This window comes from Salmo salar, chromosome 15, assembly GCF_965601325.2.
Source record: "Salmo salar chromosome 15, fSalSal1, whole genome shotgun sequence".
Lineage (NCBI taxonomy): Eukaryota > Metazoa > Chordata > Actinopteri > Salmoniformes > Salmonidae > Salmo > Salmo salar.
The window spans coordinates 13,622,501-13,641,629 of record NC_138305.1 but is presented as its reverse complement, the minus strand read 5'-3'; the positions used below and the strand labels follow the sequence as shown (position 1 = coordinate 13,641,629).

At 47.1% G+C, this 19,129-nt stretch overlaps 1 protein-coding gene across 3 annotated transcripts in view; it reads right to left on the bottom strand.

The window, feature by feature from the left end:
- The window catches only part of dapk1 (death-associated protein kinase 1), a 178,927-nt gene that overhangs the window by 8,674 nt on the left and 151,124 nt on the right, over positions 1-19,129 (bottom strand). For all 3 annotated transcript variants that reach the window (XM_045695458.2, XM_045695459.2, XM_045695460.2), the window contains 3 exons: positions 19,043-19,129; positions 7,257-7,445; positions 33-221 (listed from right to left, as the gene is read on the bottom strand). The exon at positions 19,043-19,129 is cut by the window's right edge and continues 173 nt beyond it. In XM_045695458.2, coding sequence (XP_045551414.2) covers positions 33-221; positions 7,257-7,445; positions 19,043-19,129 — 465 coding nt within the window. The remainder of the gene's footprint in view (positions 1-32; positions 222-7,256; positions 7,446-19,042) is intronic.

The following is a 19,129-nucleotide window of genomic DNA, read 5'->3' as shown; positions in this document are numbered from 1 at the left end:
TCCCCGTAATAGTACTGATGACTGTCTCTAACCTGTAGCAGTTCGTCCACGTCGCTCTCTGGGGCCAGAGCCTGTATCTCCTCCAGCCTGTAGCGCCCCCTGTAGTGGTGGATAGCTTTAGGCGTGTCCACAGAGAGGAGACGGGCTAACACCCCACTACACAGCCAGCGGGGCTCCAATACCATCACATCCTGCACCGTCTCGCTCTGCATCAGGTTGATCTGTTAGGAGGATGGGGAAGAGAGAGATGGATAGAGAGGGAGGGAGAGAGAGCACGATGGATAGAGAGGGAGGGAGAGAGAGATGGATAGAGAGGGAGGGAGAGATAGATGGATACAAAGGGAGGGAGAGAGAGCACGATGGATAGAGAGGGAGAGAGAGCACAATGGATAGAGAGGGGGAGAGAGAGAGATGGATAGAGAGGGAGGGAGAGAGATGGATAGAGAGGGGGAGAGAGAGCACGATGGATAGAGAGGGGGAGAGAGAGCACGATGGATAGAGAGGGAGAGAGCACGATGGATAGAGAGGGAGAGAGAGCACGATGGATAGAGGGGGAGAGAGAGCACGATGGATAGAGAGGGGGAGAGAGAGCACGATGGATAGAGGGGGAGAGAGAGCACGATGGATAGAGGGGGAGAGAGAGCACGATGGATAGAGAGGGGGAGAGAGAGCACGATGGATAGAGAGGGGGAGAGAGAGCACGATGGATAGAGAGGGGGAGAGAGAGCACGATGGATAGAGAGGGAGAGAGAGAGCACGATGGATAGAGAGGGAGAGAGAGAGCACGATGGATAGAGAGGGAGAGAGAGAGCACGATGGATAGAGAGGGAGAGAGAGAGAGCACGATGGATAGAGAGGGGGAGAGAGAGCACGATGGATAGAGAGGGGGAGAGAGAGCACGATGGATAGAGAGGGAGAGAGAGAGCACGATGGATAGAGAGGGAGAGAGAGCACGATGGATAGAGAGGGAGAGAGAGCACGATGGATAGAGAGGGAGAGAGAGAGCACGATGGATAGAGAGGGAGAGAGAGAGCACGATGGATAGAGAGGGAGAGAGAGAGCACGATGGATAGAGTGGGGGAGAGAGAGCACGATGGATAGAGAGGGGGAGAGAGAGCACGATGGATAGAGAGGGAGAGAGAGCAGCGATGGAAGAGAGAGCACGTGGATAGAGAGGGGGAGAGAGAGCACGATGGATAGAGAGGGAGAGAGAGCACGATGGATAGAGAGGGGGAGAGAGAGCACGATGGATAGAGAGGGAGAGAGAGAGCACGATGGATAGAGAGGGAGAGAGAGAGCACGATGGATAGAGAGGGAGAGAGAGAGCACGATGGATAGAGAGGGAGAGAGAGAGCACGATGGATAGAGAGGGAGAGAGAGAGCACGATGGATAGAGAGGGAGAGAGAGAGCACGATGGATAGAGAGGGAGAGAGAGAGCACGATGGATAGAGAGGGAGAGAGAGCACGATGGATAGAGGGGGAGAGAGAGCACGATGGATAGAGGGGGAGAGAGAGCACGATGGATAGAGAGGGGGAGAGAGAGCACGATGGATAGAGAGGGGGAGAGAGAGCACGATGGATAGAGAGGGGGAGAGAGAGCACGATGGATAGAGAGGGAGAGAGAGAGCACGATGGATAGAGAGGGAGAGAGAGAGCACGATGGATAGAGAGGGAGAGAGAGAGCACGATGGATAGAGAGGGAGAGAGAGAGCACGATGGATAGAGAGGGGGAGAGAGAGCACGATGGATAGAGAGGGGGAGAGAGAGCACGATGGATAGAGAGGGAGAGAGAGAGCACGATGGATAGAGAGGGAGAGAGAGCACGATGGATAGAGAGGGAGAGAGAGCACGATGGATAGAGAGGGAGAGAGAGAGCACGATGGATAGAGAGGGAGAGAGAGAGCACGATGGATAGAGAGGGAGAGAGAGAGCACGATGGATAGAGTGGGGGAGAGAGAGCACGATGGATAGAGAGGGGGAGAGAGAGCACGATGGATAGAGAGGGAGAGAGAGAGCATGATGGATAGAGAGGGGGAGAGAGAGCACGATGGATAGAGAGGGAGAGAGAGCACGATGGATAGAGAGGGGGAGAGAGAGCACGATGGATAGAGAGGGGGAGAGAGAGCACGATGGATAGAGAGGGGGAGAGAGAGCACGATGGATAGAGAGGGGAGAGAGAGCACGATGGATAGAGAGGGAGAGAGAGAGCACGATGGATAGAGAGGGAGAGAGAGCACGATGGATAGAGAGGGGGAGAGAGAGCACGATGGATAGAGAGGGAGAGAGAGAGCACGATGGATAGAGAGGGGGAGAGAGAGCATGATGGATAGAGAGGGGGAGAGAGAGCACGATGGATAGAGAGGGGGAGAGAGAGCACGATGGATAGAGAGGGGGAGAGAGAGCACGATGGATAGAGAGGGGGAGAGAGAGCACGATGGATAGAGAGGGGGAGAGAGAGCACGATGGGTAGAGAGGGAGAGAGAGAGCACGATGGATAGAGAGGGAGAGAGAGAGCACGATGGATAGAGAGGGAGAGAGAGAGCACGATGGATAGAGAGGGAGAGAGAGCACGATGGATAGAGGGGGAGAGAGAGCGCGATGGATAGAGAGGGGGAGAGAGAGCACGATGGATAGAGAGGGAGAGAGAGCACGATGGATAGAGAGGGAGAGAGAGAGAGATGGATACAAAGGAAGGGAGAGAGATGGATAGAGAGGGAGGGAGAGAGAGAGATGGATACAAAGGGAGGGAGAGAGATGGATAGAGAGGAGAAGAGAGAGATGGATAGAGAGGGAGGGAGAGAGATGGATACAAAGGGAGGGAGAGAGATGGATAGAGAGGGGAAGAGAGAGATGGATAGAGAAGGAGGGAGAGAGATGGATACAAAGGGAGGGAGAGAGATGGATAGAGAGGGGAAGAGAGAGAGATGGATAGAGAGGGGGAGAGAGAGAGATGGATAGAGAGGGAGGGAGATAGATGGATACAAAGGGAGGGAGAGAGATGGATAGAGAGGGGAAGAGAGAGATGGATAGAGAGGGGGAGAGAGAGATGGATAGAGAGGGGGAGAGAGAGAGATGGATACAAAGGGAGGGAGAGAGATGGATAGAGAGGGGAAGAGAGAGAGATGGATAGAGAGGGGAAGAGAGAGAGATGGATAGAGAAGGGGAGAGAGATAGATGGATAGAGAGGGGGAGAGAGAGAGATGGATACAAAGGGAGGGAGAGAGATGGATAGAGAGGGAAGAGAGAGAGGGGAAGAGAGAGAGATGGATAGAGAGTGGAAGAGAGAGATATATAATCCAAATGAAAACTATCCTCCTCCCCCTGGCAGATATCAGATCTAAAGCATGTAAAACCTGCATAAACAAGTCACGTCTCAGCAATCTGCTGTCTTATAGCAGCTGTTAATAACACGTTAAAAATCTAATCAAATGAGTAGGTAGATTACACTGACGCCATGTTGACCAATAAAAATAGGTTCAAGGTTCAGCACCATGTAGGGTAGAAAGAACCAAGGTTCAGCACTATGTAGGGTAGAAAGAACCAAGGTTCAGCACCATGTAGGGTAGAAAGAACCAAGGTTCAGCACCATGTAGGGTAGAAAGAACCAAGGTTCAGCATCATGTAGGGTAGAAAGAACCAAGGTTCAGCACCATGTAGGGTAGAAAGAACCAAGGTTCAGCACCATGTAGGGTAGAAAGAACCAAGGTTCAGCACCATGTAGGGTAGAAAGAACCAAGGTTCAGCACCATGTAGGGTAGAAAGAACCAAGGTTCAGCACCATGTAGGGTAGAAAGAACCAAGGTTCAGCACCATGTAGGGTAGAAAGAACCAAGGTTCAGCACCATGTAGGGTAGAAAGAACCAAGGTTCAGCACCATGTAGGGTAGAAAGAACCAAGGTTCAGCACCATGTAGGGTAGAAAGAACCAAGGTTCAGCATCATGTAGGGTAGAAAGAACCAAGGTTCAGCACCATGTAGGGTAGAAAGAACCAAGGTTCAGCACCATGTAGGGTAGAAAGAACCAAGGTTCAGCACCATGTAGGGTAGAAAGAACCAAGGTTCAGCACCATGTAGGGTAGAAAGAACCAAGGTTCAGCATCATGTAGGGTAGAAAGAACCAAGGTTCAGCACCATGTAGGGTAGAAAGAACCAAGGTTCAGCACCATGTAGGGTAGAAAGAACCAAGGTTCAGCATCATGTAGGGTAGAAAGAACCAAGGTTCAGCACCATGTAGGGTAGAAAGAACCAAGGTTCAGCATCATGTAGGGTAGAAAGAACCAAGGTTCAGCACCATGTATGGTAGAAAGAACCAAGGTTCAGCACCATGTAGGGTAGAAAGAACCAAGGTTCAGCACCATGTAGGGTAGAAAGAACCAAGGTTCAGCACCATGTAGGGTAGAAAGAACCAAGGTTCAGCACCATGTAGGGTAGAAAGAACCAAGGTTCAGCACTATGGGTGTGTTTACACAGCCAGCCCAATTCTGATATGTTGCCCAATACAGGCAAAAGAGCTACATTGATTGGTCTAATCTCGATTACCCAGAAGTAAAATTCTTGCGAAAGTTGTCTCTTGCCGTTTAACATGTGAATCTGTCCACGAGGTTTTAGATTTGTCTGAAGACCAATAAGTAGGTAAACAATCAGACATGGAGTGCCTGTGTGGCTTCATACAGCCTCACTGAAGAAGCTGCTGAAAAGCTGGTTGTTTCCATTAAATCAGTGGTGTCAGATTAATTCCATGGTCTGCCTCGTGTGTCTTCTGGTTTCTCCTTTCAATTAAGAGCTAGACAACATGGTGAGGTGAGTTCCTGACTAATTAGTGACCTTCATTCACCTGTGGCTCAGTTGGTAGAGCATGGTGTGTGCAACGCCAGCATGGTGTGTGCAACGCCAGGGTTGTGGGTTCGATTCCCACGGGGGGCCAGTACAACAACAAAAAAAAGCATGAAATGAAATGTATGTATTCACTACTGTAAGTCGCTCTGGATAAGAGCGTCTGCTAAATGACTAAAATGTAAATGTAAATGTAACCAAGTTCAAGGGAGGCTGAAAACCCACACACACTCAGCCCTCCATGGAAGGAGTTTGACAAATATACATTAAATTATTAGAATATACAGTATCTGACTTTACTACTCTGGAAGTAAACAAAGCCCTGGGCTACTTTAAGCTAAGAGGAAGTGATAACAAAGTAACAAGAAGCAGACTCCTAAACAGTAATGAGCTAAGAGGAAGTGATAACAAAGTAACAAGAAGCAGACTCCTTAACAGTAATGAGCTAAGAGGAAGTGATAACAAAGTAACAAGAAGCAGACTCCTTAACAGTAATGAGCTAAGAGGAAGTGATAACAAAGTAACAAGAAGCAGACTCCTTAACAGTAATGAGCTAAGAGGAAGTGATAACAAAGTAACAAGAAGCAGACTCCTAAACAGTAATGAGCTAAGAGGAAGTGATAACAAAGTAACAAGAAGCAGACTCCTAAACAGTAATGAGCTAAGAGGAAGTGATAACAAAGTAACAAGAAGCAGACTCCTAAACAGTAATGAGCTAAGAGGAAGTGATAACAAAGTAACAAGAAGCAGACTCCTAGACATGATTTGACCTATCAGCTAACATATCAAATGTAAATTCTGGCAGAAAACCTAAAACAACTAACAACAATGAGAAATTGCAAAGGTTCACATTCCAACAGGACAACGACCCTAAGCACACAGCCAAGACAACGCAGGAGTGGCTTCGGGACAAGTCTCTGAATGTCCTTGAGTGGCCCAGCCAGAGCCCGGACTTGAACCCGATCGAACATCTCTGGAGAGACCTGAAAATAGCTGTGCAGCGACGCTCCCCATCCAACCTGACAGAGCTTGAGAGGATCTGCAGAGAAGAATGGGAGAAACTCCCCAAATACAGGTGTGCCAAGCTTGTAGCGTCAGATCCAAGGCTGTAATCGCTGCCAAAGGTGCATCAGCAAAGTACTGAGTAAAGGGTCTGAATACTTATGTAAATGTGATATTTCAGTTTTTTTAAATCCTGTTTTTGCTTTGTCATTATGGGGTATTGTGTGTAGATTGATGAGAAAAAAATAATTTAATTAATTTTAGAATAAGGCCGTAACGTAACAAAATGTGGAAGAGTGAAGGGGTCTGAATACTTTCTGAATGCAATGTATGTAGAAGACAGGCTATGTACACGCTGCCCACAATATGAGGTGGAAACTGAGCTGCACTTCCTAACCTCCTGCCAAACGTAGGACCATATTAAAGACACATATTTCCCTCAGATTACACAGACCCACAAAGTATTAAAAAACAAATCCAATTTTGATGAAATAACACAGTGTGACATCACAGCAGCAAGATTTGTGTCCTGTTACCACAAGAAAAGGGCAACCAGTGAAGAACAAACACCATTGTAAATACAACCCATATTTATGTTTATTTATTTTCCCTTTTGTACTTTAACTATTTGCACATCGTTACAACACTGTATATATATATATACACATAATATGACATTTGAAATGTCTTAATTCTTTTGGAACTTCTGTGAGTGTAATGTTTACAGTTCATTTTAACTTTCTTTGGCAATGTTAACATGTGTTTCCCATGCCAATAAAGCCCTTAAATTGAAATTGAGTGAGAGAGAGGTGATAGAGAGATCGAGAGAGAGCGATATATAGAGAGAGAGATATAGAGAGAGAGAAAGATGAATGAAGTTGGCATATCAAAAATAATCTCACGACTGGTATTGAAATGTGTGAAGTACAACACAAGTTGAAGTCTGTCCAGGCCAGTTGGCTGTCTATCTACCAGAGCAGAGTCATTCTGTCACCATCACCATGTCCTAACAGTCCAATCACTGTTTCCAGATGGAGGAACACACTGCTAAACAGTGGCAGGAAATAGAACCTCACAACACAGACACTGAATAGGGGAGAATCCTGGGTTGAATACAGATCCTTCACACTATTGAGGTGCACTCGAATTACGTTGGAGATTGGACTTTTGTGTAATAAGGTGTGTGTGTAGGTCTCCCATATTGTGGAGCTGCTGTGTGTGTGTGTGTACCTCTCCCATGCTGTGGAGCTGCTGTGTGTGTGTGTGTACCTCTCCCATGTTGTGGAGCTGCTGTGTGTGTGTGTGTACCTCTCCCATGTTGTGGAGCTGCTGTGTGTGTGTGTGTGTGTGTGTGTGTGTGTGTGTGTGTGTGTGTGTGTGTGTGTGTGTGTGTGTGTGTGTGTGTGTGTGTGTGTGTGTACCTCTCCCATGCTGTGGAGCTGCTGTGCGACCCCTCGGAGGTGCTCCTCGCTGACCAGTGGGTTGATGTGTTCCTGGACGTCAGAGACAAACTGTTGCCATGACGTCAGCTGGTTAGGACCACTCATTTTCCTCCAGGAGGGCAGGGTCGAGACCAGACACTCTGAAAGGGCCGACATGGGACTACAGGTCTGTCAGAGAGAGAGGGGAGAGAGAGGGACTTAACAAATTGGACCACAATAACTACAGTGGGAAATGCGTCAAAAGCAACATTGGGAAAATCCTCTGCATTATCATTAACAGCAGACTCGTACATTTACTCAGTGAAAACAATGTACTGAGCAAATGTCAAATTTGCTTCTTACCAAATTACCGTACGACAGACCCCGTATTCACCCTGCACACCCTAACTGACAAACAAACCAACCAAAATGAAGGGAAAGTCTTCTCATGCTTTGTTGATTTCAAAAAAGCTTTTAGACTCAATTTGTCACAAGTCACATTTCTCTAAAGACAAATAATACAATAAACAAGGTAGGGCTTCTTTTGCATCATTGTAGCCAACATCACCAGCATTGCTATGGAAATAAGTACATTGACCCCCTCAACCAGCAGCTGGTCATTATGTACCCTGCATCTAGAGAACATGTCCACCAGCTTGGTACAACACAGGCAGAACCTGAGACCAGCACAACCAGCATAGCCACCACACAGCCTGATGACACCGCACCAGCCTCCCAGTCTGCTAAAGCCCAGGTCAGAATACCAGCCTCCCAGTCTGCTCCAGCCCAGTTCAGAATACCAGCCTCCCAGTCTGCTAAAGCCCAGGTCAACCTACCAGCCTCCCAGTCTGCTCCAGCCCAGGTCAACCTACCAGCCTCCCAGTCTGCTCCAGCCCAGGTCAACCTACCAGCCTCCCAGTCTGCTCCAGCCCAGGTCAACCTACCAGCCTCCCAGTCTGCTCCAGCCTCCCAGTCTGCTCCAGCCCAGCTCAACCTACCGGCCTCCCAGTCTGCTCCAGCCCAGGTCAACCTACCAGCCTCCCAGTCTGCTCCAGCCCAGGTCAAAATACCAGCCTCCCAGTCTGCTCCAGCCCAGTTCAGAATACCAGCCTCCCAGTCTGCTCCAGCCCAGGTCAACCTACCAGCCTCCCAGTCTGCTCCAGCCCAGGTCAACCTACCAGCCTACCAGTCTGCTCCAGCCCAGGTTAACCTACCAGCCTCCCAGTCTGCTCCAGCCCAGGTCAGAATACCGGCCTCCCAGTCTGCTCCAGCCCAGTTCAGAATACCAGCCTCCCAGTCTGCTAAAGCCCAGGTCAACCTACCAGCCTCCCAGTCTGCTCCAGCCCAGGTCAACCTACCAGCCTACCAGTCTGCTCCAGCCCAGGTCAGAATACCAGTCTCCCAGTCTGCTCCAACCCAGTTCAGAATACCAGCCTCCCAGTCTGCTCCAGCCCAGGTCAGCCTACCAGCCTCCCAGTCTGCTCCAGCCCAGGTCAGAATACCAGCCTCCCAGTCTGCTCCAGCCCAGGTCAACCTACCAGCCTCCCAGTCTGCTCCAGCCCAGGTCAACCTACCAGCCTCCCAGTCTGCTCCAGCCCAGGTCAGCCTCCCAGTCTGCTCCAGCCCAGGTCAGAATACCAGCCTCCCAGTCTGCTCCAGCCCAGATCAACCTACCAGCCTCCCAGTCTGCTCCAGCCCAGGTCAGAATACCAGCCTCCCAGTTTGCTCCAGCCCAGGTCAGCCTACCAGCCTCCCAGTCTGCTCCAGCCCAGGTCAGAATACCAGCCTCCCAGTCTGCTCCAGCCCAGGTCAGCCTACCAGCCTCCCAGTCTGCTCCAGCCCAGGTCAACCTACCAGCCTCCCAGTCTGATCCAGCCCAGGTCAGCCTACCAGCCTCCCAGTCTGCTCCAGCCTCCCAGTCTGCTCCAGCCCAGGTCAGAATACCAGCCTCCCAGTCTGCTCCAGCCCAGGTCAGCCTACCAGCCTCCCAGTCTGCTCCAGCCCAGGTCAGAATACCATCCTCCTAGTCTGCTCCAGCCCAGGTCAATCTACCAGCCTCCCAGTCTGCTCCAGCCCAGATCAACCTACCAGCCTCCCAGTCTGCTCCAGCCCAGGTCAGAATACCAGCCTCCCAGTCTGCTCCAGCCCAGATCAACCTACCAGCCTCCCAGTCTGCTCCAGCCCAGGTCAGAATACCAGCCTCCCAGTCTGCTCCAGCCCAGGTCAGAATACCAGCCTCCCAGTCTGCTCCAGCCAGACAACTACCCACAACTACAATCCTTATTGATTAAAATGGGAAGCTCTTGGTTAGGAGAGATTATTCCCTAGACACCAGGTGTATAAGTTCTGGTGTCCTACAACTGACAGGGCAATGCAGCTACTCAGTCAGACCAGGATTGACACCCCCAACAACATCATTATCCACACTGGCACAAACCACCTTCATGCCAAAGGTGAAAATGTATCTGGGGCAGTGAGAAGAGTGGCAGAACGGGCACAGGCTCGGTTCCCAACAACCAATATAGATGTGTCTACCCTCCTACCAAGAAAAGACTTCCCAGGACAGTTGATCAACAAAATAAATACAATCAAATGTTATTGGTCACATACACATGGCTAGCTGAATAGACTGAATAGGAGAAAAAACAAGCAACAAAGAAGATAGGCTTTTGAAAAATAACTATTTTTCCTAAAATTGTAGTTATCTTAGCAAGCTGAATTGTTTACCAGTTGCGAAGCAGTTGCTAGGGACTCTTTTGGAAGAAGCTAGCTAGCTAACGAAGAACAACAAAGAATATCTAGTTAACAGAAGAAAAGAAAGAGAAAATCAGGACAGAAGAAAAAGGATATCAAAGTGAAACAGTTCTCTAAAGACACAGGAGACAATAATACAAGAAACAACACTTCTGTAGCTTGTCAACTATGTGTCTGTCTATCCCTGTTCTCTCCTCTCTGCACAGGCCATACAAACGCTTCACACCGCGTGGCCGCTGCAACTCTAACCTGGTGGTCCCAGTGCGCACGACCCACGTGGAGTTCCAGGTCTCCGGCAGCCTCTGGAACTGCCGGTCTGCAGCCAACAAGGCTGAGTTCATCTCAGCCTATGCTACCCTCCAGTCCCTAGACTTCCTGGCGCTGACGGAAACATGGATTACCACAGATAACACTGCTACTCCTACTGCTCTCTCTTCGTCTGCCCACGTGTTCTCGCATACCCCTAGAGCATCGAGCCAGCGGGGTGGTGGCACTGGAATCCTCATCTCTCCCAAGTGGACATTCTCTCTTTCTCCCCTGACCCATCTGTCTATCTCCTCATTTGAATTCCATGCTGTCACAGTTACCAGCCCTTTCAAGCTTAACATCCTTATCATTTATCGCCCTCCAGGTTCCCTTGGAGAGTTCATCAATGAGCTTGACGCCTTGATAAGTTCCTTTCCTGAGGATGGCTCACCTCTCACAGTTCTGGGTGACTTTAACCTCCCCACGTCTACCTTTGACTCATTCCTCTCTGCCTCCTTCTTTCCACTCCTCTCCTCTTTTGACCTCACCCTCTCACCTTCCCCCCCTACTCACAAGGCAGGCAATACGCTTGACCTCATCTTTACTAGATGCTGTTCTTCCACTAATCTCATTGCAACTCCCCTCCAAATCTCCGACCACTACCTTGTATCCTTTTCCCTCTTGCTCTCATCCAACACTTCTCACTCTGCCCCTACTCGGATGGTATTGCGCCGTCCCAACCTTCGCTCTCTCTCTCCCGCTACTCTCTCCTCTTCCATCCTATCATCTCTTCCCTCTGCTCAAACCTTCTCCAACCTATCTCCTGATTCTGCCTCCTCAACCCTCCTCTCCTCCCTTTCTGCATCCTTTGATTTTCTCTGTCCCCTATCCTCCAGGCCAGCTCGGTCCTCCCCTCCTGCTCCGTGGCTCGATGACACACTACGAGCTCACAGAACAAGGCTCCGGGCAGCCGAGCGGAAATGGAGGAAAACTCGCCTCCCTGCGGACCTGGCATCCTTTCACTCACTCCTCTCTACATTCTCCTCTTCTGTCTCTGCTGCTAAAGCCACTTTCTACCACTCTAAATTCCAAGCATCTGCCTCTAACCCTAGGAAGCTCTTTGCTACCTTCTCCTCCCTCCTGAATCCTCCTCCCCCCCCCCCCCCCTCCCTCTCTGCGGATGACTTCGTCAACCATTTTGAAAAGAAGGTTGACGATATCCGATCCTCGTTTGCTAAGTCAAACGACACCGCTGGTCCTGCTCACACTGCCCTACCCTGTGCTTTGACCTCTTTCTCCCCTCTCTCTCCAGATGAAATCTCGCGTCTTGTGACGGCCGGCCGCCCAACAACCTGCCCACTTGACCCTATCCCCTCCTCTCTTCTCCAGACCATTTCCGGAGACCTTCTCCCCTTCCTCACCTCGCTCATCAACTCATCCTTGACCGCTGGCTACGTCCCTTCCGTCTTCAAGAGAGCGAGAGTTGCACCCCTTCTGAAAAAACCTACACTCGATCCCTCCGATGTCAACAACTACAGACCAGTATCCCTTCTTTCTTTTCTCTCCAAAACTCTTGAACGTGCCGTCCTTGGCCAGCTCTCCTGCTATCTCTCTCAGAATGACCTTCTTGATCCTAATCAGTCAGGTTTCAAGACTGGGCATTCAACTGAGACTGCTCTTCTCTGTGTCACGGAGGCTCTCCGCACTGCTAAAGCTAACTCTCTCTCCTCTGCTCTCATCCTTCTAGACCTATCTGCTGCCTTTGATACTGTGAACCATCAGATCCTCCTCTCCACCCTCTCCGAGTTGGGCATCTCCGGCGCGGCCCACGCTTGGATTGCGTCCTACCTGACAGGTCGCTCCTACCAGGTGGCGTGGCGAGAATCTGTCTCCGCACCATGCGCTCTCACCACTGGTGTCCCCCAGGGCTCTGTTCTAGGCCCTCTCCTATTCTCGCTATACACCAAGTCACTTGGCTCTGTCATATCCTCACATGGTCTCTCCTATCATTGCTATGCAGACGACACACAATTAATCTTCTCCTTTCCCCCTTCTGATAACCAGGCGGCGAATCGCATCTCTGCATGTCTGTCAGACATATCAGTGTGGATGACGGATCACCAGCTCAAGCTGAACCTCGGCAAGACGGAGCTGCTCTTCCTCCCGGGGAAGGACTGCCCGTTCCATGATCTCGCCATCACGGTTGACAACTCCCTTGTGTCCTCCTCCCAGAGTGCTAAGAACCTTGGCGTGATCCTGGACAACACCCTGTCGTTCTCCACTAACATCAAGGCGGTGACCCGATCCTGTAGGTTCATGCTCTACAACATTCGCAGAGTACGACCCTGCCTCACACAGGAAGCGGCGCAGGTCCTAATCCAGGCACTTGTCATCTCCCGTCTGGATTACTGCAACTCGCTGTTGGCTGGGCTCCCTGCCTGTGCCATTAAACCCCTACAACTCATCCAGAACGCCGCAGCCCGTCTGGTGTTCAACCTTCCCAAGTTCTCTCACGTCACCCCGCTCCTCCGCTCTCTCCACTGGCTTCCAGTTGAAGCTCGCATCCGCTACAAGACCATGGTGATTGCCTACGGAGCTGTGAAGGGAACGGCACCTCCATACCTTCAGGCTCTGATCAGGCCCTACACCCAAACAAGGGCACTGCGTTCATCCACCACTGGCCTGCTGGCCCCCCTACCTCTGAGGAAGCACAGTTCCCGCTCAGCCCAGTCAAAACTGTTCGCTGCTCTGGCACCCCAATGGTGGAACAAGCTCCCTCACGACGCCAGGACAGCGGAGTCAATCACCACCTTCCGGAGACACCTGAAACCCCACCTCTTTAAGGAATACCTAGGATAGGATAAAGTAATCCTTCTAACCCCCCCCCCCTAAAAGATTTAGATGCACTATTGTAAAGTGGTTGTTCCACTGGATATCATAAGGTGAATGCACCATTTTGTAAGTCGCTCTGGATAAGAGCGTCTGCTAAATGACTTAAATGTAATGTAATGTAATGTAATGCTAGCAGATGTTAATGCGAGTGTAGTGAAATGCTTGTGCTTCTAGTTCCGACCGTGCAGTAATATCGAACAAGTAATCTAACAATTTCACAACAACTACCTTATACACACAAGTGTAAAGGAATGAATAAGAATATGTATATATAAGTATATGAATGAGTGATTGCCGAACGGCATAGGGAAGATGCAGTAGATGGTATAGAGTACAGTATATACATATGAGATGAGTAATGTAGGGTATGTAAACATTATATAAAGTGGCATTGTTTAAAGTGGCTAGTGATCCATTTATTACATCCAATTTTTCATTGGTCATTTCATGATGGGTGGGGCTAAGACTTAAGAAGGTGTGAAGGATGCTGAATGGATGTAGACAAAGAAGAGCCTCTCCAGTGTATGATATACCATTTTCTAGCTCTGAGTCTCTACTTTTATCCAATGTAAAAAACACAATTTCATATTTTGCTACATAAGACCGAAATCGAGGCGGTCTGTCAAATTCTGGTCCTAAAAATGTCAGAATTTGTTAAAAACATCAAGGGACAGGACATCATAATCCTACTGGAAACATGGTGTCGTGGAGACATAGATACTCAGTGTTCCTCAGGCTATAGAGAAAGTTTACTACCATCAATCAAACATAAACATGTTAAACGAGGCCGGAACGCAGGAGGAATCATAATTTGGCATAAGCAGGACTGAATTAAATGAATAAAAAATACTAATCACATTTGGCTAAAACTTCAATCAATTGTGACAATGATGTAACCTGTACATACAGTTGAAGTTGGAAGTTTACATACACTTAGGTTGGACTCATTAAAACTCATTTTTCAACCACTTCACAAATTTCTTGTTAACAAACTATAGTTTTGGCAAGTCGGTTAGGACATCTACTTTGTGCATGACACAAGTAATTTTTCCAACAATTGTTTACAGACAGATTATTTCACTTATAATTCACTGTATCACAATTCCAGTGGGTCAGAAGTTTACATACACATAATTTGAGTCAATTGGAGGTGTACCTGTGGATGTATTTCAAGGCCTACCTTCAAACTCAGTGCCTCTTTGCTTGACATCATGGGAAAATCAAAAGAAATCAGCCAAGACCTCAGAAAAAATTCTGGTTCATCCTTGGGAGCAATTTCCAAACGCCTGAAGGTACCACGTTCATCTGTACAAACAATAGTACGCAAGTATAAACACCATGGGACCATACAGCCGTCATACCGCTCAGGAAGGAGAAGTGTTCTCTCTCCTAGAGATGAACGTACTTTGGTGTGAAAAGTGCAAATCAATCCCAGAACAACAGCAAAGGACCTTGTGAAGATGCTGGAGGAAACGGGTACAAAAGTATCTATATCCACAGTAAAACGAGTCCTATATCGACATAACCTGAAAGGCCGCTTAGCAAGGAAGAAGCCACTGCTCCAAAACTGCCATAAAAAAGCCAGACTATGGTTTGCAACTGCACATGGGGACAAAGATTGTACTTTTTGGAGACATGTCCTCTGGTCTGATGAAACAAAAATAGAACTGTTTGGCCATAATGACCATCGTTATGTTTAGAGGAAAAAGGGGGATGCTTGCAAGCCGAAGAACACCATCCCAACCGTGAAGCACGGGGGTGGCAGCATCATGTTGTGGGGGTGCTTTGCTGCAGGAGGGACTGGTGCACTTCACAAAATAGATGGCATCATGAGGTAGGAAAATTATGTGGATATATTGAAGCAACATCTCAAGACATCAGTCAGGAAGTTAAAGCTTGGTCACAAATGGGTCTTCCAAATGGACAATGACCCCAAGCATACTTCCAAAGTTGTGGCAAAATGGCTTAAGGATAACAAAGTCAAGGTATTGGAGTGGCCATCACAAAGCCCTGACCTCCATCCTATAGAACATTTGTGGGCAGAACTGAAAAAGCGTGTGTGAACAAGGAGGCCTACAAACCTGACTCAGTTACACCAGCTCTGTCAGGAGGAATGGGCCAAAATTCACCCAACTTATTGTGGGAAACGTTTGACCCAAGTTAAACAATTTAACGGCAATGCTACCAAATACTAATTGAGTGTATGTAAACTTCTGACCCACTTGGAATGTGATGAAAGAAATAAAAGCTGAAATAAATCATTCTCTCTACTATTATTCTGACATTTCACATTCTTAAAATAAAGTGGTGATCCTAACTGACCTAAGATAGGGAATTTTTACTAGGATTAAATGTCAGGAATTGTGAAAAACTGAGTTTAAATGTATTTGGCTAAGGTGTATGTAAACTTCCCACTTCAACTGTATGTGCAGCTTATGCTCCTCCTTCAGATTCACCATATCATGATGATCAGTTTATTGACAATCTCCATACAGAAATCAAGACATTTCAGGCAGAGGGTAAAGTGCTTTGTTGTGGAGATTTCAATGCGAGAACAGGTTCTGAGCCTGACTACACTGATGGAGGAAATCACCACATATTTGGACACCCCTCCTTGTACAGTAGCCCTATTATAAATAATAGAAACAGTCCTGACCAAATACTGAACAAAAATGGGAAGGAGTTAGTGCATCTCTGTCGAGCGTTAGGCCTGTACATGCTTAATGGTGTAGTCGATTATGCCATCACTGACATTGACCCCTCCTCCATTAGTGCATTCACTGTCAGCAGGGGCGGAAATCCCGGGGGGGGACGGGGGGACACGACCCCCCCATCCTGGGAAAAATATGATTTGTCCCCCCAATATATCACTGAAACATAACTATGTAATTTAAATAATATTAATAATACGCAATGAAAGCAATTGTGCTGATTATTGACACTTAATAGCGCGTTTTTAAGTTTCAAAAGATTGCGACCCCCCCACCCTTTGCCTCACAATGGTTTGATCCACTGCCAGTTCCTTAGCTTGCGAGGTAATGTAGAGGTCGTATCTACTGTCTGAAAGGCACTGACGTGAGGTTAATCCAGTCAATCGCGCACACACACTAGCTGAATATGCAGAGCTAGCGCGCAAATATGAACTATTAAGCTAGCTAGTACCTATTCCATTTATGTGGCGTCGTCAAAGATGGAATCTTTGCTATCGTCAATTTATTCCAAGATCAGCATACATGTAAGTTAGTGCTTCAAAGTCCCTGTGATAAGGTTAGCGATAAACTGAACTACACTCTCTTCTACCATTGTTTTAAATATATTTAATGGTCTCGTTGCAAAAGCTAAATTGTCGCAAGGGAACTTTTATTTATATATTTTATTTCACCTTTATTTAACCCGGGTAGCAAAGATTATAGCAAACACCACTGAAACGGAATTGGTGCTCGCTAGCTTTGCAAATTCAGCTATTGTTGGAAGCCAGCCAATATGAAACAAACTATATTAAAATTACAGAATGTTGCAGCATATGTTGTGTAAATGGTGAACTCATACAGCTGTCAACTCTTGTCACTGCAATCCGTTTCACATTTGCTAGCTACCTTTAAGATCGAAGCCCATATAGAATGATAGAAGATAAGATAGAAGCCCATCTCCTACTGTAAATAACCTACATACTGTGTGTGTGTAGCCAACCAGGTAGAAAAATGGCAGAAAAATGGCAGAAAAAAGACGGACATCAGAGTATTTTTCAGTACACCAAAACGCAAAGTAAGAACCCTAGTAGCCTAATATCTCAAAGACTAGTTGATAAAATGTTCATAAGAAAGAAGTGAAATGCTAATGGAATTGTTTCACAATGATGTCATTAGGCAGAGCAGGCAACAGATGGCACACAGACAGCAGAGTTGGGGACAGATATGCAGGGACAGACTGGCAGAGACAGGGAGTCTCAGGTAAGTTTGTTGAGTCTTTGTTTGGCAACATTATGAAAGGTTCTCCATTTTTTTGACTTGTAAAATAGGAACATAATTGGAAGATGCCATGGATACCCCCACTCTCAACTTAAACTGGTGACTGAACTAAGATTACTTAAAGGCAATGGTATTGCTGTTGTGATTAGTTGTGTAGTTTTGGGTACCGGTAGTTAGGAGTACGGCAAACACCTTATTTCTTTGGTTCCTCAATATACATTTACCATATTAAACGTAGGCTATGTGTTACAGCACTACTTTTGGTGTTCCCCTCAGGAATTGCTCTTGAGAAAATGTAATGTAATTGTCCCCTCCAAAGTTGATATCAGATTTTCGCCCCTGACTGTCAGACCACAGACACCATTGTCGGATCACAGACACCATTGTCGGATCACAGACACCATTGTCGGATCACAGACGCCATTGTCGGATCACAGACGCCATTGTCGGATCACAGACACCATTGTCGGAACACAGACACCATTGTCGGATCACAGACACCATTGTCGGATCACAGACACCATTGTCGGATCACAGACACCATTGTCAGATAACAAACACCATTGTCGGAACACAGACACCATTGTCGGATCACAGTCAGATCAAGGTGTTTCTGAAGAAATTAACCAGCAATACTCATTCTAAAAAAAACAGCCCAATTAAACTCTACAACATGAACCAAATCAGACAGATGGGCTCCAAAAAGTGCAGAGAAATTCATCGAAAGATTAAAATGAAATAATGAACTCTACACAGGTCTTCAATAACTCACAATATCAAAACAATAAAAGGTGTCAAATCAGCAAATCTGAGAAAAACTAAAGAAACGCAACATCAGAAACAAAAAGTTTCTGAAAAATGGTTTGATACGGAATGTAAAACAATTAGAAAACACCTAAGACAAATGTCAAATGAAAAACATAAGCAGCAAAACAACCCAGCGCTACGATATGAATACTTTGAAACTCTGAAACAGAATAAACATACACTGAAACGCAAGACATGTAGTAAAACCAATAAGACACTAAGGTCTACAGCTGTTGTATTCGACACGTGACAAATAAACATTGATTCGATGTTATTGGCTGTCAGAGTGTATGAACTTACAGAGACGATGTTATTGGCTGTCAGAGTGTATGAACTTACAGAGACAATGTTATTGGCTGTCAGAGTGTATGAACTAACAGAGACGATGTTATTGGCTGTCAGAGTGTATGAACTTACAGAGACGATGTTATTGGCTGTCAGAGTGTATGAACTTACAGAGACGATGTTATTGGCTGTCAGAGTGTATGAACTAACAGAGACGATGTTATTGGCTGTCAGAGTGTATGAACTTACAGAGACGATGTTATTGGCTGTCAGAGTGTATGAACTTACAGAGACGATGTTATTGGCTGTCAGAGTGTATGAACTTACAGAGACGATGTTATTGGCTGTCAGAGTGTATGAACTTACAGAGACGATGTTATTGGCTGTCAGAGTGTATGAACTTACAGAGACGATGTTATTGGCTGTCAGAGTGTATGAACTTACAGAGACGATGTTATTGGCTGTCAGAGTGTATGAACTTACAGAGACGATGTTATTGGCTGTCAGAGTGTATGAACTTACAGAGACGATGTTATTGGCTGTCAGAGTGTATGAACTTACAGAGACGATGTTATTGGCTGTCAGAGTGTATGAACTAACAGAGACGATGTTATTGGCTGTCAGAGTGTATGAAATAACAGAGACGATGTTATTGGCTGTCAGAGTGTATGAAATAACAGAGACGATGTTATTGGCTGTCAGAGTGTATGAAATAACAGAGACGATGTTATTGGCTGTCAGAGTGTATGAAATAACAGAGACGATGTTATTGGCTGTCAGAGTGTATGAACTAACAGAGACGATGTTATTGGCTGTCAGAGTATATGAACTTACAGAGACTATGTTATTGCGTAGTTCCAGTAGGTGGTTCCGTAGCAGTTTGACATCTTTAGAGGTGGAGGCTCCAGCGTCCATCACAAA